The sequence below is a fragment of the Oratosquilla oratoria genome, chromosome 8 (genome assembly GCF_046742065.1).
Source record: "Oratosquilla oratoria isolate Oo_2021 chromosome 8, ASM4674206v1, whole genome shotgun sequence".
In the NCBI taxonomy this organism is placed as follows: domain Eukaryota; kingdom Metazoa; phylum Arthropoda; class Malacostraca; order Stomatopoda; family Squillidae; genus Oratosquilla; species Oratosquilla oratoria.
Window position 1 is genome coordinate 70,370,419 of NC_134784.1, and position 22,251 is coordinate 70,392,669.

A 22,251-nucleotide genomic window follows, 5' to 3' on the forward strand; every position below is an offset into this window, starting at 1 on the left:
TTCCAATATCACGCACACATAATTTTCAATTCTTTCTTTTGGTGCATTCAAATGTCTTATACGTAATTTTTATGTTACATATCCGTGCTTGCGCGATTCTGGAATTTTACCTTTACATTTAATTTACATTTGCGATATTCGTTTACAGTCCCAAATACGATATATTTCATTTGATCATTAAATACGAGCTTCTTCCTGCCATATTGAGTGATTGATTGATCCTGCCATATTACCTCTCGTCACACTACGCATCAAATCGTTGGGAACTCACACTGGCGGTCCTCGCAACACACTGAAATTGAAGCCCGAGGTCCACTTGACTCGCGTCACAGTCCTCCAACCAGTGGTGGACAGGTGAGGCGCAACAGAAAACCCACCAAACCGCCTCCCTCATTATGTCACAGAAGTCGTAGCTGTACTGGCGTCGTGAGGACGTTATTTAACTGATAGAACTGTACAAGGATTACGTGCCTGTGGCAAGTGAAACATCACCTGTACAAAGACCGAAATGCCGGAGATGAGTTGAGTAGCGTGCGTCATTCACCCACGGCAGTCACCGTTTGAACACGAGACGGGTAAAAATACGCGTCTTTCACTCCCGCGCCAGGCCACCCTGACACATAAGACGCTTAGTGTGTCAATGTATTCATCCTTGAGGTCACGTTTTTAAAGAAAGCAAGACAGAAACCATTCGAGTAACTGATATAGAAAATCCCAGTCATAAACCACAGTTATTAAGGGTTCGTTTTACAACTCGAGATGAAAGTACAACTTTGAATATCAAAGTGTAAAGTTGTAAGTAAAATATGTCAAACTGCCAGATGCATAATAATACTAATATGGATGAGGAAGGACCAATAATAATGAACATTTAAAAACAGTTGTAACGTGATGACAATGTCAAAAGTCATCCCGTTTCAAGACCCATCAACACACCTTCATAAGGAACTGCATTCCTGTTTGAGAATTATCTTCTGGACTGGGCCCATAATCTATCAGCTTGAACTATTTTTTCTCCACTATATATATATATATATATATATATATATATATATATATATATATATTTTTATTTATAACAAGAGTGGATAGATTCTAGTAGCACTGGTGAGGTGAGTGTAGGGATTTGTGTATGGGGGTTGTACCATATGTGGTCCCTCTTAGTGTAGATGTTCGTTTTTTTTTTTTTTTTTTTTTTTTAGGGGAGGGGGTCATCTGACAGACTGCAGTGCTTCCATATACTATACACGATTCTGTGTCAGGTCATGCTGAGCCGCACTCCTCTCCGAACTTCTCTGAAATTCAAAGATGTTCAGAATTACTTTTCATTTTGGTATACTACGCAGTTTGATGGTGCAGAAAACAGATTGATAACTTATTACTTCGGTTTGGGTTGGTTTTCTCTTCATAGACCTCATCCCCTACTATTACTCTAGATATTTCTTCTCTGTACCAGCTTTTTCCTCCTTACAAGGGAGGTAGCCAAAAATCAAAAGCATAAAACCCAATCCATCCCCACAAACTCCATTCCCATTCACTCCCTCCCTCCCTCATTCTTTGGCTCCTGGATGATGGGGCATCCCTATGCCCACTGCCCTGGGTCAAAAGCAATGTAGCAAGACAGTACATCCACAGCAAGGCCACCTCATTGAATTGGCGATCCCCCTCATGCAGAAAAAGAGAAGACAGGGAGAAATCCCTTCAGGCTGCATCAAAATGTTATGTACATTTACTCTCTCACCCCCCCCCCCATCCCCTTCCAAGCATCACAGCATCATCCACATGCAACCATTCTCCACTCACCTTTCTACTGTCTTCTCCACAAACATTCCCCTCTTTCCCAATGCCCCTTTTACCCCATCTATCCATCTCATTTTTGGTCGCCCCCTGTTCATTCCTTCCACTCTTCTTTTACTAATCTTTCTTCACTCATTCTTTCCAATGTCCAAACCAATTCAATACTCTTTCATCAACCCTATCTCCCAACTCCCTCTCCACCTTGTTTTCACTCTATCCAACCTAGTAACCCCTTCCGTACTTCTCCAGTATTTCATCTCAAATGTGTTCCATGTTTCTGCCCCATATAGTGCTGTTGGCACAATCACACCTTCAAACAATCTCCTGTTTGCATCCATTCCCAAATGTCTATCTCATTACTTTTTTAACCCCACCCCTCCAGACATTTACTTTCTTCTCTCAATCTACATTCTACCTCCACTTCCACTCCTCCCTTTTGGCACAATCACACCTTCAAACAATCTCCTGTTAGCATCCATTTCCAATGTCTATTTCTCATTACACTTTTCAACATCCCCCCCCCCCCAACAGACATTTACTTCTCTCAATCTACATTCTACCTCCACTTCCACTCTTCCCTTTCCTGCCACATTCACACCCAAGCATCTAAAGCTATACACTTCCTCCAGTCTCTCCCCCTTAATACTCGCTTCCAATTTACTGCCACATTCTCCCCTTATATATCTTATCACCTTACTTTTACCAACATTTATCTTTAACTACTTTCTTTTGCATACCTTCCCAAATTCTGCCACTAGCTTCCTTAATCCCTCCTCTGATCCTGCTACAAGCAGTTTCATCAGCAAACAACTGGCTTACTCCCATATTTCTCATTTTCTCTAACAATTTCCAATCCCTGGAAATGAGTAGTCACTGAACACAGCTTCAGTGTTCCGATATATGACCAACATCTTAAGTAAAGCTAATACTAATAGGAAATGAATAGTCATTGAAACACAGAGAGCTTTATTAAGTATAAAAACGCCACAAATTGACAGCGACATCACAGATATAACCATTACTACAGTAGAGGCAGGTTGGAAACTACCAAATTAACACCTATATAAACATAATCATTACAAGGTTTTGATTAATAAAATTCAACTCAAGCTTTTGTACAAAAGTGTGAGACGAACAGTCCAAAACTGTAGAGGGCTTTGCAACCCTTGCAAATGACATTCTGTTCAACATGAGAAACCAATCCACAAATTCTTGTACAAGAACCTCAGTATACGTTGCTGACATTCCGAATAGATTTCATTACTTGCATCTTCTATACTTGTTCAACTAGTTACAACATGGTAAGCATTATACCATCTTGCTAAAGTCACACTTTCCATAAACAAATTTAATGGGAACATTACATAAAAGGTTACCATACAGAAAATACATTTCATTAGTATGATTTCTTGGTAATAGACATATGTCTACTTTGATAAATTTTTACTGTGTAGACACCTGGCAATTTACTAACCACAAGGGGTCATTGCCAAATATTATACACACTACCAGCTAGTATAATCAATTATGTAACTTTGGTGAGGGGAAGAAATAAAAAGTGCTAAACAATTCATATACCCGATTTTTACCAATTTAGACAACAAATACAGTATAGAACCGATTATCTGGGGCCAGATTATCCATGCTGATACAGTAGATATTTATGTAACAATAAATGTTGCCTCAAGTTTCAGTGACTGGACACCAGCAGCACCACAATGACTGGCAATGGTCGTCAGGCCCTCCTATAGACCTCTCAAGGAAGAGACTCGGGAGTCTGTAGTCTATTCAGGGGGGGACAATTTCCAAGTCACTCATAGTAGGAGGGGAACATTCGTTGTTTGCCAATTCTATGTGAAAAAGTGGAGGAACTACTGTACAGTTAAGGTTGGTAGAGAGAGATCTTGGGCCCGATCCAAGAGCCAAGTGTCAGCTGCAATTCCAGATGGAAGTAAGGGTGTTAAGGAGTTTTGAAGATGGGCAGCAAGGAGATGATTCTCTCTGAGCTTCATTTTGCAGGACCATCACTTGGAAATATTTATGTATATACCTATGGTCTTTCCTGTTGTAAGTGGGATGACCAAGTCAAATCATGCCTGAACTATTTCTGAGAGGCAAATACAAAAATGGAGGACACCCCCCCCATCACCTTACTGCTCTATTTAATAACTTTTTATTACATGGCCCTTGATAATAAATACTTCCAATTCACTGTTAACAGTTGGCACATAAATCTGGTAAATGTGAGTATCATTAGATAAATTAAGCTACCAAGGCCTAAAAATATTGTGCCAATAAAACCCAATGTGCTGATGACATGTATCATGTCCAAATCACCATTTATGCTGAGAACTTAAGATGTATACACCCATGCTGATAGTTTGTAACATGATAATATACACCATAAATATTTATAATGATGTATTATTACCCTTCCAACATCCATGATGAGTACTGTCACAGAGTATCATAAAAGTAGCAAATGAAATGGACATATAAACATTGACAACTTATGCACCATACAATTTATCTTCTTAACTTTCTAACAAACATTATATGTTGCCGACTTATAAAATTTGTAGAACTGAATCATGCACCATATAATCTATACGATACTGTTTACCTTTCACATGAATGATAGGCATTACATTAGTATAAAAAAAGTGTTAGTGTGCACAGCTGGTAAAGAACCTGTACATGAATTTTAACATGAATGCACATGAAACTTTTGTATTCATCAAAGTTTATACTGTAATTTACCTTCATTATTCTGTTATTTAAATACAAAAAAAGATTATATTCATATCACATTACTTACAATGAATCATATAAAATTATGCCATATTATTCTACAAATGTACAATAGTTTCCTTATTAAAAAATTTCATTTCATAATATGTTTGTCTTATATCTGTGCTGACTGGTCCCTTGGGTCATGGATAATTGGCACCATACTGTATCTTGAATTAAAAAACTGACAAAGGTTAGATGAAGACCGATCTTGAAATTTCTTTTCCATTTGACATTCCGAAAATTTCAAGTTACGGAATAGCACATACAGTTAGGCCTCTCATTGACGGACGTTAATTAGCTGTGTTTGTGGTGTTTTCGCTGTGTTTTCCGTGTTTTTGGTGCTGTTGTTTAAGTGTGTGCAATCGCTATGCCACCCAAAAACCACTCCAAAACACCGAAAACACAGCTAATTAACATCCGTTAATGAGAGATCTCGCTGTATACTCGTACCATACAGATTGTGAGGGAAATGTATACAAATGGGCTGTTGCTTAATACTTTTGTGATCCTGACATATTTCAAATTCAAAATTCCTCCATTATAATAATAGTAGCCTCACAGTAGCTGTCAGTGATTCCCAAGCCTTCTCATAGACTTATCTAGGAAGAAACACTGGAATTGTCGTTACTGTATGAGCTTGAGACCATTTCTGTGTCACTGGCTTATAGTTATAAGAAGAGGGCCCAGTCACTGGTTGTCAGCTCACAATAAGTGAAGAGGTGGAGGAAATAATCAAAGTTGATAATGAGAACTCTTGGGCCCAGGCCAGAGGCAGTATCAGCCACCTCAGGACTGTACCTCCTAATGGAGGCATAAATATTCGTTAGTTTTCCGGGTTCTGACAACAGGCAGCAGGGGAAATGATTCTTGTTGAGTCTCACAGGATCACCACTTGAAGGTATTTACCTAGTTGTATTATACGGGAAAGGGAGCTATGCTCGTGGCGACCCGTTTTTGTATCTCGCAAGATCAAGTTTGTTCTTAAATTCTTGTATTGTGTTTGCACACTATTTTTACATTCAATTTGTTCCATATATCTATCACTCTGTGTGGGAAGCTGTTCAGTAGAACCTTTGTTCTCAAATGTCTCAAAAGTCAAACAAATTGGTTTTCGACCAAATAATTCAAGAATTTATTCTGATAGTCGACCAAAATATCTGTTCTCGACTGATCCAAATGGAAACGGGCAAAATTTGTGGAAAAATATCACCTTGATAAAACTGTATCCGGCAGATCAGTAAACTTGTTTTGGACCTTGACCAAATCAGTTTTAGGACAGTTTTGTAAAACAGATTGTGGTCGGGAACTGAGGTTCTACTGTACCTGTTGTTTGTCCATTCTTCATAACAATGAGGGCAATCTGTTTTAGGTCTAATATGCCCATTTTTCCATTAATATTGAGACCGAGTACCCAAATACTGCTGGCTCCTCAGAATATTGCACCTTCACAAAAAGTTAGTGTTGGTGTTTATTGGATACAAGAGGCCAGTCTGTGCAACACATTTATTTCTCCTCATGCAATTGGATCACATGTGCAAGATAAGAGTTTAAAGTATATAGCAGTCTGTGCAAGTTAAAGGCTCCTAACTTCTTTCAACAAGAGGCTGATTTACACATGCAACATGAAGTTTAAAATGAAGGTGAGGAACCTACACCTGGAGCTGTGTAGCTGTGTCGGAAACTGTCACCTTACAATAATAAAAAAAAGAAATAAAAAAAAAAGTTAATACCCTGACTAATGTGCTTTACAAATACATGGACCAATTTTAAAGTGCAACTATATTTCCCTAGGCATATATATATTGTATTACAGGTGCAATTTAAAATTTCTTCCATTTACAGTGCTTGCATATGGTGCATGGACAATGTATTCAGACCAGTGGTTATGTAAAAGTGGAGCTAGTTTAGATTCATATAACTTTTTATAAACACTGTCTAAATGGCTTCACAAATGTACAACTCCCAACCGTAAGTTACTGCAGGGAACTTCCTTAGCCTCTTTAATCATGTAATTGATTTCCCATACTCCTAGAACTTCATAATAGATCAGTCAAAGGAAGGAAATACCCTGACCCTTTTCCAACTCGTGTACAACATATTAAAAAAATTGCTAAATATAGTAATCTTTCAGTTATAAATGCACTTCTTTCACAAATACATAACATTTTCATTTACACAATATAAATACCATTAGTAAATTAAGCTCATGTTCCTTATTTCATTTAGTTTGCTATACTGGAGGCTACGGTATGAAACTACTTGACCTGGAGTAGTAGACACTGTAGAAGCATGTCCAATATTCATAATACTTGAATATATAGGCAATCAGGTAGTAGGGTAACAAGGGGAAGAAGAAGAGCTGGATTTTAAAGTACATATGGCAGTGGATGACACTGCAAGATATTTATTTTTGTAATATATGCATTTCATACTAATTAATAGACATATCTGTAATACAGTAAGCATGCAGCAATTAAAATGCCATCTATTAGCACAGAGGTAATATGAGATTTTCTTCTAACTTTGAAATATAGTTGTGCACCAAAATATTCTTAAGTTTTTAAACATTTCAACGTCGTGGTGCATTGCCTTTGACCTGAGCTGTGTGGCAGGGAACTGGGTTGACCCTTCATCTGCGAGGTGCTAAGACGGGAGGGGGCGATGAGTGGGTTTTGGATGGCTGTGGGATGAATGTCAGATGGGTGTATGTTTTGACATATCCACTCCCCTGCAAAGGGGAAAAGGATCCTTGGTATGTATTTAACTAACTGTAGTACATTGGGTTACAGCTGTGGTCATGGGGTCCCATCTCTATTTAACTACTTGTCAAATTTTTGCCTTACGTTAGTATTCCTTGATGTTGTTTCTCTAGATTACCTCTTCTAATGTGTTCCAAAACTTGATGCATCTATGTGGAAAACTATACTTCCAATCTTTCAACAATATGGATTTAACTCTTTTGCTATGACTTCTTTTTGTTCTTTCATCCCATACTAACAGATCATGTCATTTTTTTTAATTCCTTTCTCTGCTCTAAATATAATTACTTTATCACCTTTCTATTCACCCCTGAAATGTGAGCAGCCCCAGTTTTTCCTCTCATATGTCTTATCAGCCAGGCTTGGGATAATTGTTTGCTGCTCTTTGTATTCTATTTTTCTTAGATCTCATTTCGTATGGTGGCCACACAATCACTGCATGTTCCAATGTGGGACAGACCAGATTTTCAGTTATTTTGTTCATCTTTATTTACCAGCCTTTCCTAATATTCTGCTTTCTTCCATGCTCTTGTTTTTGGCGGGACATCCGTCACCATGAAGTTGCCTTTTTTTTCCACCTCCCTCTGTCTGTTATAATTCAAATTCATTATCTAGGCCACTCCTTCTGTCATTACTTCTTCCACTTTTTTGGATTTGTTTTCGCTGCTACCATCACATCTCCCATTTTTCCTCCTCTGTCCAATATTGCTATCTACTTTAATCTTGATAAAACACATTATGTTTGGTTCTTTCAACTTCAAGTGATTATTTGTCTTTAATCTTGCTTATGTCAATCCATCTAGTGTTAGCTATTTCCAATTTTTTTATTCTGCTGCTCTTCCTTTTCCCCTAAATCTTTTCTTTGATACCACCTCTTCTACTTCCTGTGCAGTCCTCTACTATTTTTTTTTTTTAGCTTTTACTAGTTTGAATATACAAATTCATGTTTTCTTGTGGATGGTGTAATACTAAAATACTGAATTATTATCATCATCTTTAAACAGAACAAGACAGGTACGTGGGAAGTGTGCAGACACTTATAAGTTACTGTAAAGTAACCCCTACCACCTGAAACATAGATAGGAATACACAGAAAGGAAAAGAATAAAATGAAAAAATAAGCAAGAAGCATAGATGTGGATAGTGAAATAGATTGGGACTAAGAGATTAAAATTGAATTATCACAAATATACTGTATAGTAAAATATAAATTGCTATCACATAAAACAACACCTATGACAGGAATGGGTAGTGATATAATTCTTTCAGCAACATTTAAGCTTCTGATTTAAACTTGAGGATGCTATTTACTGTGCAAGTTTCATTGTCTGAGCAATTCCACAAACCAACAGAAATGGACAGGAGACACTTTATATTGGTTCGCATGGCACCTCACTGGTAGCAAATTGGAAGTGTACATTTGATGCAAACCTCATGCTTTTGAAGGGCACGTGCAAACCCAGAACACAATCATACAAAAGATGGACAGGATTTGATATTTTATACAGCATATAAACCATGCTAATATTATGACAATGATTAAGATCACACATCACCTTAAAACCACAAAGAAAATGAGGTATAAAAAAACTACAATCTGCCTCGGGTAAGTTGAAGCAACGGATGATCAAACAGTGCAATACTCCGGGAGTGCAAAAGTAAAACAGTGAAAATAGATGAAATGAAAGCATCATGGAATCTCCTTCAAGCCTTTCATATACCCAACTTACTAGTGGCAGAGGCACCTTATTCATACATTGTACCCACTGTTGCCTTACTACCTATTCATGACACTTCTAAAGCATTACCTTGATAGAGGTTAAGCAGATGTAGCCACCACTAAAACAAAATGTACCAATGAAGCTCAGCTTAGATCAAAACATAATTTGTCAATTCATCTGGCTGAACAGTATGTCCATAACCTTACAAGATATGTCATATCACAGTTCACTTACTCAAACTTATCACACCATAATAACCACACAAAACATTTCTTTATCAACAATCTCAAAACTTTCTTGATGAAAAGATGAATATTTTCTTCTAAGCTATCAAAAATGCCTTTTATGAAAAAAGAAAGAAAGAAGAAATGTACATTACAATGGGTATTCAAGTTTGGCACAACTCATCTTTGAAAATCAAAGTTTGGCAAACTCGCATATCAAGTACTGTAGGCAGAGGGAGGACATTGTTTATGACATGTCACAATGTCACTGAGCAATGTTACTAAAGTTACTAAAAGTGGATTTTGTTACCAGCTTTGCTACCAAGCATTGTATTTATCTTTTCAAGTTTAGCAATTTTTTAATTGGTTGACACCATATATGTCAAGTGGTTACGAAACTCAAATACCCAATGTATGTTTACAAAGGTGTTGAAATACAGAATCATGTCAAGGCTCATTACCTATATCTATTTAGTGAAGCTGTCCATACAAAAATAATTTGTTGAAGAAAACCTGTTATGCTTATAAAGAACCCCCTTTGGGAAGCCTCAGGGTATGATAATTAAATCGCACATCAAAAATAGTTGAAAATGCTATGAAAATCTTGTAATCCAACCAGTAATCAGTACATCCTTATGATTGAAAGTATGCATAAATAACACTACAAAACTCATTTTTATCTTTAAAGATTAGCAATTAAATGTGTATGAATGAACTTTATGACAATACTGATATGCTGCATCACTGCATATGTGTAGTGAAGACAGAAATATAGTAAGTTCACTTAAGTTATGGTAACATTTATTCTGTAAACAATTTGATGTATGAATGCCACAACCGATATACACGATATATGGGCAAAGGGGTGGTGCATGGATATGTAAATACCCACTGGTGTTTGCTACATGAATTGAGATTTCATTTCAATATATTCCTTGCATTTCTCCAACATGACTATTATATTATCATAGTCACTTAGCTGGTACGATGTATTTACTTCTTATTTGTACTTACCTAATTCTAATATACAGAAAAGAGGATGAGCTCATGAGCTCTTATCTTTTTTTCTCCACCTATCAAACTTTGCATTAACCTCTTCTGTAATGGAAGAATTGTTCTTATTTTGGCTTTAACCTATTTTGTTCATCTCTGCAACAATTATTTTATACTAAATGAGCTATGGCATGCCTAGATGGAGAGGGTTAAATTAGTTTAGATTGGGTTCTTTCTTATTCTAAGCTATTCAGTGAACTGATTCATCTCTAGAAAACCATGTTCTTCAATATCCTTCATGCATAAAGCCCCTCTGTTTTTATGACCTTTTGATGACCTCATTTTCCAAACCACGAGCTCTCCTCAGTCGGATTTCTGGACTCCTTTCAATCACCTCAACTTCATGATCATGTCACCTCTTTCCCTTCTTTCTGGGTAACAGCAGGTCTAATACATCTAATCTCTTCTTGTATAGTTTATCTTCTAGGCTGAGACTCTTTGTATTCTCTTAACCTTAACTACATTCTTCATTTTGTAGCAGGGAATCTAATGAACTTACTGGTGGCAGGAGTTGGACCAAGAGTATGGTCAATAAAAATGCTTACCAAAATCTTATCCTTATTTGACTGGAGAAGTGATGAAGCAAGAGAGAGAGAGAAAGAGAGAGAGAAAGAGAAAGAGAGAGAGAGAGAAAGAGCAAAAGAGAGAGCAAAAGAGAGAAAAAGAGAAAAAGAGAAAAAAAGAGAGAGAGAGAGAGAGGAAAAAAGAGAGAAAGAGAGGATCTATTAGTATAGGATGAAAGAATATTGTGATGACCCTTTCATGTTAAGTGGTACTTGTACTTTCATTCTGACTGCCAATAAGGTACTTCATAAAAGCTGCATATGACCCCTCCAGTAGTATGGGGGTTTAAAATAACTGCTGCATTGAGTTTTCCCAACCTGAAGCCCCTCAGCCACACAATGGCAGGCGATGATCCTCAGACCCTCATAGATCGCTCTGAAAGGAGATATTGGACTACTGTCTGTGATGTATTAGCCTGAGATTGTATCTATGTCACTTCACTAGTTGATAGTAATAGGTAGGGTGTAGTTGCCAAGTGTCAGCTCTTCAATGTGAAAAAGTGAAGGCAATACAGTCAAAACTGATCAAGAAAACATCGGCTTGGTCCAGAGATCGAGTGTTAATTAGTCCCTGTTGGCTGCACCCCTAAAAGGAGATGATGGTGTTGATAGGTTTTGAAGACCACCACTTACAGGTACCCAGGTTAATAATATGATACTCGAGTCTAAAATGATATTTTTGATCAAATTCATAATTATTTGACAGCCTTTGGTCGCTTCACTTTACATGGACTACTCGCTATAATAGTTCTTGCCTCTAGTTTCACTAAATGAAAATCTACAGCTCCACAGTAGCTGGCATGGGTCGTCCCATAGATGTCTCTGGAAAGAAACTTCGGACTATTATCTGTTTTGTATTGGAATAGAACTATTTCTATGTCACTGGCTAAATTTAGTAGGAGAAAGAGAGCAGTCATGGCTTGTCAGCTGCTCTCCCATCAAAAGGTGGAGGAGAAATAGTTGGAGTTGATAAATATGTTGGGTTCAGTCCAGGGACAAAAAATCAGCACACTGGGTCTGCTTCTTCAGTTGTAGGTGTTGACAGTTTTTGAAGATGGGTAGCAGGGAAATTACCGACATTCATCTTGCAGGACCACCACTGGTCCCCGCTATATGCTATGTGCATACAAATGAACAGTCATACAAAACTGGAAAAAAGTTCTTACTTTAATTGTACTTCATCCAAGTGTATACGGAGTTAATTTTTGCAGAAATCAAGACAATGAAATACCATAGGCCTGAAATTGTATTTAAAATGAGTCAAAAGTCTTTGATCACCCAATCATTTTGAATACGTAAATGCAGGATCTGTTTCTGAGTATTCAGTATATTTTTCTGAACAAAAAAATAAAAAATAAAATGATGATGATGAGGATATGGTTTAACGTCACACACTCCCCCCTATCAGGAGGTTAGGAAGGTGTCCCTCACAGAGGGCTTTGTAGTGTGGAGTTTAATGAACCATGCCCTTGGTTCAGCTTCGCTGGTGGCAGGATTTGAACCGCCCTCACCTCGACCTTCATCACAAGTAACGACGCCCTAACCTGCTCAGCCAGTGCGCTTCCAATAAATAAATTAAAACAAAACTAATATAAAAAATTAAAATAAAATAAGAATAGAAAAAATAAATGAAATAAATAAAACACATTTTACTTCAAGGTGAATACTATGGAGAAAATGAATCAGTTGATTGAATAATTCTGCATACAAACACATAGGATGCTTGAAGACTTTTGTCCATGACTGTACCAGTTAAAACAATCACCAAATCCTTGGAACTCTATGAATATTAAACTGTAGGCCTACATTAAAAATAAATAGTGACATAGATCAAATATATACTGACTGTATGAAACAGTTTTCCCATTCTAATTACACTTATCAATTTACAGTTGTACTTAATACATTTGAAAAAAAAACTGGTGGCCTAAACTAATTAAAAACAACTACAGTAACTTTTGCTTCTTCAGTTTGTATGAAATCGTAGTTTCTATTCATTAATACCATGATAAAATGGACACCATCACACTACTTAAAAAAACTGAAAATCATGAAAAAACTACAACTACTTTAAACAGAATGGAATGTATGCGCATGAAGCATGAAAAATTACCTTCAGAGTGTTTCAGCATTGGATTATATTCTCACAACAAGACTACTGTAAATGGTGGAACAAAAGGTATAAACACATTCACCTAAAATCCATATTAATTATGAATTTTGTGTGAAGCAACAAAGGCAATATTCACCAAAAGAATGAAAATCAAAACACTGCAACATATGTGATCTCAAATATTAAGTAGATATTCAAATAGATATTTCATGAGCCTTGCCATCTCCTCCTCTAACAATAAATCATTCTGGATCATTCAATTTCCTTTGAACACTTTGTTATAATTTGAGTCAACTATTACTCTGGCTTCAACTTGGTGCTTTATTCAGCTGATGGAAACTCCTCTGTAGCCAATGAATCCTTTCAGTGCAATTTGACTCGGCTTGCAAAAATCTCTCTACTTTCAAGATGAAGTTCCTTCTATGCCAAGCTAATAATACCAAACACCTTCTGATAACATTTGTAAAGGAATAATATCTATTCTACTTGTGTGTGGATGAAGTAGAAATAATCGGCAAGTGCACTTTACACAACCTTTTACTTACACAAGGAGCAAGTGAAGGATATATTTAAAACACTGATGCACAATTGCTTCACAGAGTAGTTTCATTTAGTAGTTAAACTGACCATTATCAATTGCAATGTTCTGCAATACCATTTTAGATTAAATGTTAACACTCACATGAAGATAGCAATATCTATTTTTGTTTGAGGCAAGATACTTTTTCTTCAGCTGTTAGGCAATTTTAAGTGGTCTGGATTCATGATCCATCACTCAGCTGATATCACTAGCCATAAAATATATAGCGTATGTCTAATGTTGATGATGTTAGGTAATAAATCGCTACTAGGTGAAGCATTTGAGCAGGCATAGGCTGAAAATAATAACCCCCTGAGCAATAGAAATGGTCGAGTGACTGATCTTATGAACTGATGGTTAATTTTCCAATTTGTTAATACACACTTGTTCAACCATCCTTTGTATTCTTTACTCAACTTTGCCTATTCTGTGGCTGGAAATCATACTCCTACTTCTGGTTCAAAATTCTGGGTTCTTCAACTACATAACCTATCAGTGCTTTAAAGTCATTCAAACAAACAATAAAAATAACATATAATTTACACCATTACCCAACTTTCTTCAGAAATCTCGTAATATACTTAAGAATGTAAACCTGTGGGGGAAGAGGTACATCCAGGACAACAGGCAAGTTTGGAACAGCTGCCATAGGTAAATTTCTTCATCGATTGGTGTGTGATGGAAGATACTACAGGACTGCTTTTCTACAAGGTGCAATTTTGGTTGGGCAGTTAATCTTTCAGAAGAATTAATTATAGGAAATGAGAGACCACAACCATTCACACTTAGGTATTAGCAAAAATAGAGCCACTATCTTCCAGCAGCTCAAGTTTAAGAACCCACTATTTCCGGCCACTAAGGCCTTTTGTTACGGACATGCATCAATTTTAGGACCATTATATCTTTTGCATACTTCCTTTACTAAATCTTTTAGGATGGCTTGCTGACTGTCTTGTTTCTGCAAGAAAGAAAGAAAAAAAAGATATAATAATATTGATCATATTTTCAATCTTTGTTCAGATTGTAAACTTACAAACATACATCTACCAAGGGCTTTCTCTTCCTTACAAGGGAGGTAGCCAAAGTCAAGAGGCATAATTCCACTCCCATCCATTTCATCCCCACCCACTCCACTCCCATTCACCACCCCTCCCTTCCTCACTCTTTTCTTGGCTCCTCCTGGATGATGGGTCAATCCCTGATCTCACCCACTGCCCTAGGTAAGAAGTAATGCACCAAGACAGCACATCTACAGCAAGGCTGCTTCATTTAATTGGCAACCACCCCTCTCTTCCCCATCATAGATAAAAAGAGAAGGCAGGGAGAAATCCCTTTGGGCTGTGTTAAGATATCATTTACACATAACCACTCTCTAACCCTCCTCCCCTATCCCCCACCCACTCCCTTCCATGCATCACAGCATCACTCGTATACAACCATTCTCCATTCACCCCTATCTTCTGTCTTCTCCTTTCCTTCCTCAACAGACATCCCTCTCCTTCTCAATGCCTCTTTTACCCCATCAATTCATCCATCTCATCCTTGGTCACTCCCTCCTGTTCACTCCATCCACCTCTGCCTTCCACACTTCTTTTACTAATCTTTCTTCACCAATTCTTTCCATGTGTCCAAACCATCCCAATACTCTTTCATCAACCCTATCTTCCAACTCCTCTTCCACCCATGCTCTCCTCCTCACCTCCTCATTTCTCACTCTATCCATCCTAATAACCCCTACCATACTTCTCAGACATTTCATCTCAAACACATTTAAACTTTTCCTCTCTTACGTTTCATGTTTCTACCCCATTCAGTGTTGTCGGTATAATCGCCCCTTCATACAATCTCCTCTTAGCACCCATTCCCAAATATCTATTCCTCATTAGGCTCTTTAATCCCCCAAGGCATTTACTTGTTTCTCTCAATCTACATTCTACCTCCACCTTCATTCCTCCCTTTTCTGCTACATTCACCCCCCAAAGTATCTAAAACTATCCATTTCTTCCAGCCTCTCTTCCTTACTACTCACTTTCAGTTTGGTGCCATCCTCTCCACCTTGTACATCTCATCACCTAACTTTTACCCACATTTATCTTCAACTTCCTCCTTTCACACACCTTCCCAAACTCTGTTACTAATTTCCTTAATTTCTCCTCTGATCCAGCTACAAATGCAGTATTGTCAGCAAACAACAACTGGCTTATCTCCAATTTTTCTCCATTTCTCCATTTTTCTTTAACCAATCCCTGGTCCATTACCTTTGCATTTACCTCTCTCACCACTCCATCCATGTATATAAATTGAACAGCCAAGGCAATATAACTCATCCCTAGTGAAGTCCCACCTTTACCTTAAACCACTCACTCTCTCCATTTCTAATTCTAACACAGGCTCTACTACTCTCGTAAAAACTCTTGACTGCTCTTAACAGTTTTCCTCCTATCCCATATATCTGCAATACCTCCCACAGTGCCTTCCTGTCTATCCTGTCATAAGCCTTTTCCAAATCCATAAAGGCCCAAAAAACATCCTTACCTTTTCCTAAAGCTTTCTCACATATCTGCCTTACCACAAAAATCTGATCCACACAACCCCTACCTGTCCTAAACCCACACTGTTTCTCACCTATCACTCCCTCTGTTCTTCTCTTAATCCTCTAAATCAAAACCCTCCCATAAGCCTTCCCAACTACACTCAACAAAATACATACATACATACATATACCAAGGCTTTTTCCCCCTTCCAAGGGAGGTAGCCAAAAAGGGAAAGGCATAAAAACACTCCCACCCATTTCATCCCTAAATACACTCCACACCCCTCCCACCCTTCCTCTCATCCGAGCACCTCCTGGATGACGGGTCATCCCTGCACCCTGCCCACCGCCCTGGGTCAGAAGCAGTGTCGCAAGACACAGCACATCCACAGCAAGGCCGCTTCATTTAATCGGCGACCCCCCCTCTCCGTCCCCCTTTGCATATAAGGAGAGGACGGGGAGAAATCCCTTCGGGCTGCGTCAAAATTTACTCACACATACTACCCCACCCCCCACCCCCCCGACCATTCCTCCTCATGCAGTCACAACATCATCCATATACAACCATTCTCCACTCACCTCTGTCTTCCGTCCTCTCCCTTCCTTCCTCAACAGACATTCCCCTCTTCCCCAAAGCCCCCTTCACTCCATCCATCCACCTCATCCTAGGACGTCCCCTCATGTTCACTCCCTCCACATCTGCCTTCCATACCTCTTTTACTAGTCTTTCTTCACGCATTCTTTCCATGTGTCCAAACCATCCTAATATTCTTTCATCAACCCTATCTCCCAAATCCTTTTTCACCCCTGTTCTCCTCCTCACCTCCTCATTTCTCACTCTATCTAGCCTAGTAACCCCCACCATACTTCTCAGACACCTCATCTCAAACACATTCAAACTCCTTCTCTCTTCTTCTCTTACCTCAACAAAATGATCCCTCTAAAAATACTACACTCACACTTGTCCCCTTTTCCCTTGTAAAGTGGAACTATACAGGCACTCCTCCAGTCCTCCGACAATCTACCCCCTATCATCACAATTGCAGTATAATAAAGTAGCATAAAGTATCTAGGAGTAGAGATTTCCTCTAACACAGACAAAATGATGTGTGGCTCTGGTCTATAGGGGTGCCTCATATAGACCTTAAGTATCAGCTGCATGTTACTGAGCAAATTTTTACCTCTCGATAACATGCAGGCAATACCCCAGACAAGGTAAACTTTAAACTATAAATATGGGAACTCAACCAGTAAAAGAGATTTTCATAATTCAATTCATATAGTAATGGTCTTGCTATTTGATTTGAGATGGTTTGTCTCTAAAATCGGGTGATTTACAAGTATATAGAGTGAAATGATGCAACTTGCTGAAATCTATAGAATTTATATACCAAGGGTTGTGCTCCATTGTTGGGGAGGTAGCCAGTCAAGGCATGCACCCACTCCCACCCCATACGACTCCTATCCACTACCCATTTGTTCCCTCTCCTCTTAGCTCCTTATGGATAATAGGTCATAGAGAAGACGAGGAATCCCTTCCAGCTGTGTCAAATTATTGTCCATAAAAGCTCTTCGCTGATTCTAAATCCCTTCTCCCCAATCCATGAACTTTTGTCATTTCCATCCTCACTTCCTAACTACTTACTTGATTCAAATCCACAAAACACACATACAACTGCTTCCATTTCTCAGTGAGCTATGATTGAAAATCGGACCTACATGACCCTTTCCTGAATGAAAACTGCACTGTTCCTCTCTTATCCGCTACCCTCTTTCTCTCTCACAGGGTATATTACAGTTACAAACCACTCTCTCACTGCCTTACCCTACTTAATCATCTCCACACTGAACGCATCCATACTTCTGCAGTATTTCACAAATGACACGTGAATATAATTTGCAAAAAAAACCACTGGTAAATAAGAAACATAGTCCGAACATTTTCGTCTATTTAAGACATCATCAAGGGAATACAGTAAAGGAGATAAGTATATATACAGAGGTTCCCTAAAATATTTTTACCTCTGTATATATACTTTCTGTATCTCCTTTACTGTATTCCTTGATGATGTCTTAAATAGACGAAAACATTTGGACAATGTTTCTTATTTACCAGTGTTTTTTTCTGCATACATACATGCATATACCAATGGCCTTTTCCCCCTACATGGGGGGTAGCCAAAAAGAAAAAGGCATAGAAACCACTCCCACCCATTCCATTTCCTATATTTTCCACTCCCTTCCACCCTCCCTCTTATCTTGGCACCTCCTGGATGACGGGTCATCCCTGCATCCTGTCCACTGCCCTGGGTCAGAAGCAGTGTCGCAAGACACAGCATGTCCACAGCAAGGCCCACTATATCCTCCTCTTCATTTTCACTAACTGGTGCTAATTCTACTCTCACTGCTTCCCACTCCATCTCTCCTAGTGTCGAGTTTTCAACTTCCCTATCATCACATTTACTAGTTGACACAAATGGAAAAAAAAAAAAAAAAAAAATTCTTTGATCAATGTAAAGATAATTTGTCTAGAATATTGAGCTGATACTTACATCATTAATAGTAATTGTGGGGATGAATGACACTTTTGGATCTAGAGCATGTGTCAATTTGCCCATATGTTTAAGGATTTGATCACCCTCCTCTGATGTGCTGCACGTCTCCACTTTATTCCAATCTTCATTGTATTTGTTCACACACTGAAAAAACAAGAAGTGTTATAAACAACCTATCAATATAACAGATCAAATTAGAGGTCAGTACAAGGTGGTCCTACTAGATGGATACTGGAGAGAATCATCTCCCTGTCATTCATCCTTCAAATCACAAGAGCCTACAAGGAGGCAATTTTTGTATATGTGAAAAATCCATATCCTTGTTGAATGACCAATAGCATAGCAACAACAACAACAATCATAACAATGATAATGATTTATCTATCTATATACCAAAGGAAGGTAGCCAAGACAAAGGCACGCACCCACTTCCACCATTCCACTCCCATCCACCCTCCACTGTTTCCCTCTCATTTTAGCTCCTTGTGGATGAGGGATCATCCCTCTCTCCTGCCCACTGCCTGGATCAGAAGCAATGCAGCAAGACACAGTAAAGGAAACATGGACTGGAAGTGAAGCGTTTGTTCCTGACATTTCGTCTATTGACTTTCTCAAAGGATTTTCAAGAAACAGTACATCCACAGCAAGGCTGCTTCACTTAATTGGTGACCCTATCCATCTCAGTTCCCTCATGTGGAAAATAGAGAAGATGGGGAGAAATCCCTTTATGCTGTCAGAATAATAATAATGATAATTATAATAATGGAAATGGTCATAATTATTATCCCTGCCTTTGACTGTTTAACTTTTCTTTAGTCATGTCTGTCCATCTTTGTCAGAAAACCTTGTTTTTACAAAATATTTCTTACCTCCTTTCCTATATTTGGTTTATCATTCTCTTTAATCATGCAGGCAACGATATTCAACTGAGTGGTCTCATCCTTGACATGTTTGGTGACACAGGCATGCACCCTGTTAGCCTCACATTCCTTCTGACCATGTTGACAGGAGAATGTAATCTTGCCATCCTTTTCTTTGGTCTGGGTATCAAAACAAATGTCATTAGTTTAATACACAAGATTTACCATCATGAAATACAAAAAACATATGGGAAAATCTTTCATGCAACATTGATTTTCTCTGAAATATAGGCTGTGAATCTTTGTAGTTTTTAGATGACAAAATAAATATCCTAAAACAGAAAATCAACCATTAAGGCATACAAAAAAAATCTGTGGGAAAAACTTTCATGCAACATAAATTTTCTCTGAAACACAGGCAGTGAATCGCTGTAGTTTTTAACGACAAATACAAGAAATGGTCTCTGAGCTTCTGTAAACTGAAGTTATAAATATCAATTCTAGAAAAATGCCCCATGAAACCTAATGTTGATTCTTCCCCACCACACTCCAGAAATATACAGAGCAGAGACGAAGAAATTCATTTGATTGGGGCTGTGGTTCTCAACTTTTTTTCATTCTATTCCCATTTTCATAAATTCTCAACATTTGTATGGCTCCCCTTCATCTTTAATATATATATATATATATATATATATATATATATATATATATATATATAAAACAATAAAAATAAACAATGAAAAATAAAATAATTAAATAAATTAATAAGATATATAAATAAAAATAATAATAACGATAAAAAAAATGCTGATGAAGGAAACTTTTGGCTTTATCACAAAGTTGACAATCATAATTATCCTCTGCCAGGAGAGAGTGATGGATTCTTTTTTCTATATTCAGATTCCTTACATAATACATAAATGCATAATCTGTAACAGCAGGCATTGAACACCGTCTGCCTCTCTAAATTCTTGTCATAGCGAGAACCACTGGATTAGGTATTAAAGTGTTTTAAGAGGTCATAGGAGCAAAGTAACTTCTACAGTAATACCACTATTAATACTATTATTAATAATAAACAAAATACATCTGGAACATATTGATAATGTACACAAACAGAATGAAGAGACTTACCCTAGCTTTGCCATAGGGCACGAGTTCGAACTTCATGATGTCGCTTAATTTTGCAAATGCTGGAGCCAGTTGGCGGATGATGTAGTGACGACTATCTGGGCAGAGCGCTTCATAATACACTGCCACCCTAACAAGCGTTTGCACTGGGACTTCCTGAGGAGAAAATTTGTATTAAGTCACTATAATATTATGATTTTCCCTCAACATGCCCAACAATAACAATATTTCTTAAGTGTGGTGACCACACCATAGCTGCATACGAGTATTTCAGTCTGAGATAAATAAATCTTTCAATGGCCTTCAGCATGTAATGAAATTCCACTCGTGCGTGCGTGCGTGTGTGTGTGTGTGTATGGACTCGTGATCGACAGCTATTTCCCTCCCGGGAGAGAGCTCAGAGCTCATATGACCGATCTATGGGTAATGCTATGACCTTTCACACACACATACACCCAACTCCCCGCCCACGAGAGTCAGAGTAACGACCCGAAGCGTAGCGATACCGAAATAATTTCGTCCCTGGGCAGGTGTGTGTGTGTGTGTGTGTGTGTGTGTGTGTGTGTGTGTGTGTGTGTGTGTGTGTGTGTGTGTGTGCGCGTGTACCTAGTATCTTACGGGAAGGGGAGCTATGCTCGTGATGTTCCGTTGTGTGTGTGTGTGTATTTACCTAGTTGTACCTGTATCTTACGGGAAGGGGAGCTATGCTCGTAGTGTACCATAGTGTGTGTGTGTATTTACCTAGTTGTATCTTACGGGAAGGGGAGCTATGCTCGTGATGTCGCGTTTTGGTATCTAGCAGTGTCTAGTTTGCTCTTAAATTCGTGTATGGTTTTTGCACACACACTATTGTTTTGTCCCGTTTGTTCCAGATGTCCACTGGATTTTTTTACAGGTCTCTACTATAACTATTCTTTTTTATTTTTTTCAGTGTCCTCTTGTCACAATTTAGTAAGTCATCTCTATCAACGATTTCCGTGCCTTTCATGATTCTGTAGATGGTCAGTAGGTCGCCTCTTTCTCTTCTTTGTTCCAAAATAGGTAATTTCAATTTAGCCAGTCTCCTCATATGACTGGTTTGGAAGTGCTGAGGCCATTTTCGTGGTTGCTCTCTGGATTATTTCGATTTTCTTTATATTCTTTTTGGTACTGGGTGACCATATTGTTACAGTATACTCCAGTCTAGGCCTTATTAGTGTGACTATTATTTTCTAAACCATTTCTTCGGCTAAATAGGTAAAAGCCACCTTTATTGATCTTAGCAAGGTGTAGGATTCTCCGCCAATTTTGTTTGTTTATCAGGCGACGAGTCATTTGAGATAATTACTCCCAGGTCTTTTTCAGATTCCACTTTCTTCACTTCTTTTGTGTATTTACCTAGTTGTATTTACCTAGTTGTATTTTACGGGAAGGGGAGCTATGCTCGTGAGGTCCCGTCTTCATATCTCATTTTATCTAAACTATTTTTAAATTCATGTATTGTTTTTGCACACACCACTTTCTCATCTAACTTGTTCCAACTGTCTATTGCTCTGTGAGGAAAGCTGTTCTTTTTCAAATCTCTTC

The 22,251-nt window shown here is 38.1% G+C and overlaps 1 protein-coding gene across 1 annotated transcript in view; it reads right to left on the reverse strand.

The window, feature by feature from the left end:
- Nucleotides 1-2,750: 2,750 nt before the first annotated feature.
- LOC143027803 (gamma-interferon-inducible lysosomal thiol reductase-like) overlaps nt 2,751-22,251 on the reverse strand; it is a 110,459-nt gene continuing 90,958 nt past the window's right edge. Inside the window, exons 2-5 of the mRNA XM_076189383.1 lie at nt 20,689-20,841; nt 19,561-19,731; nt 18,689-18,835; nt 2,751-14,561 (exon numbers count right to left, since the gene is read on the reverse strand). Coding sequence (XP_076045498.1) covers nt 14,472-14,561; nt 18,689-18,835; nt 19,561-19,731; nt 20,689-20,841 — 561 coding nt within the window. The 3' untranslated portion in view covers nt 2,751-14,471. The remainder of the gene's footprint in view (nt 14,562-18,688; nt 18,836-19,560; nt 19,732-20,688; nt 20,842-22,251) is intronic.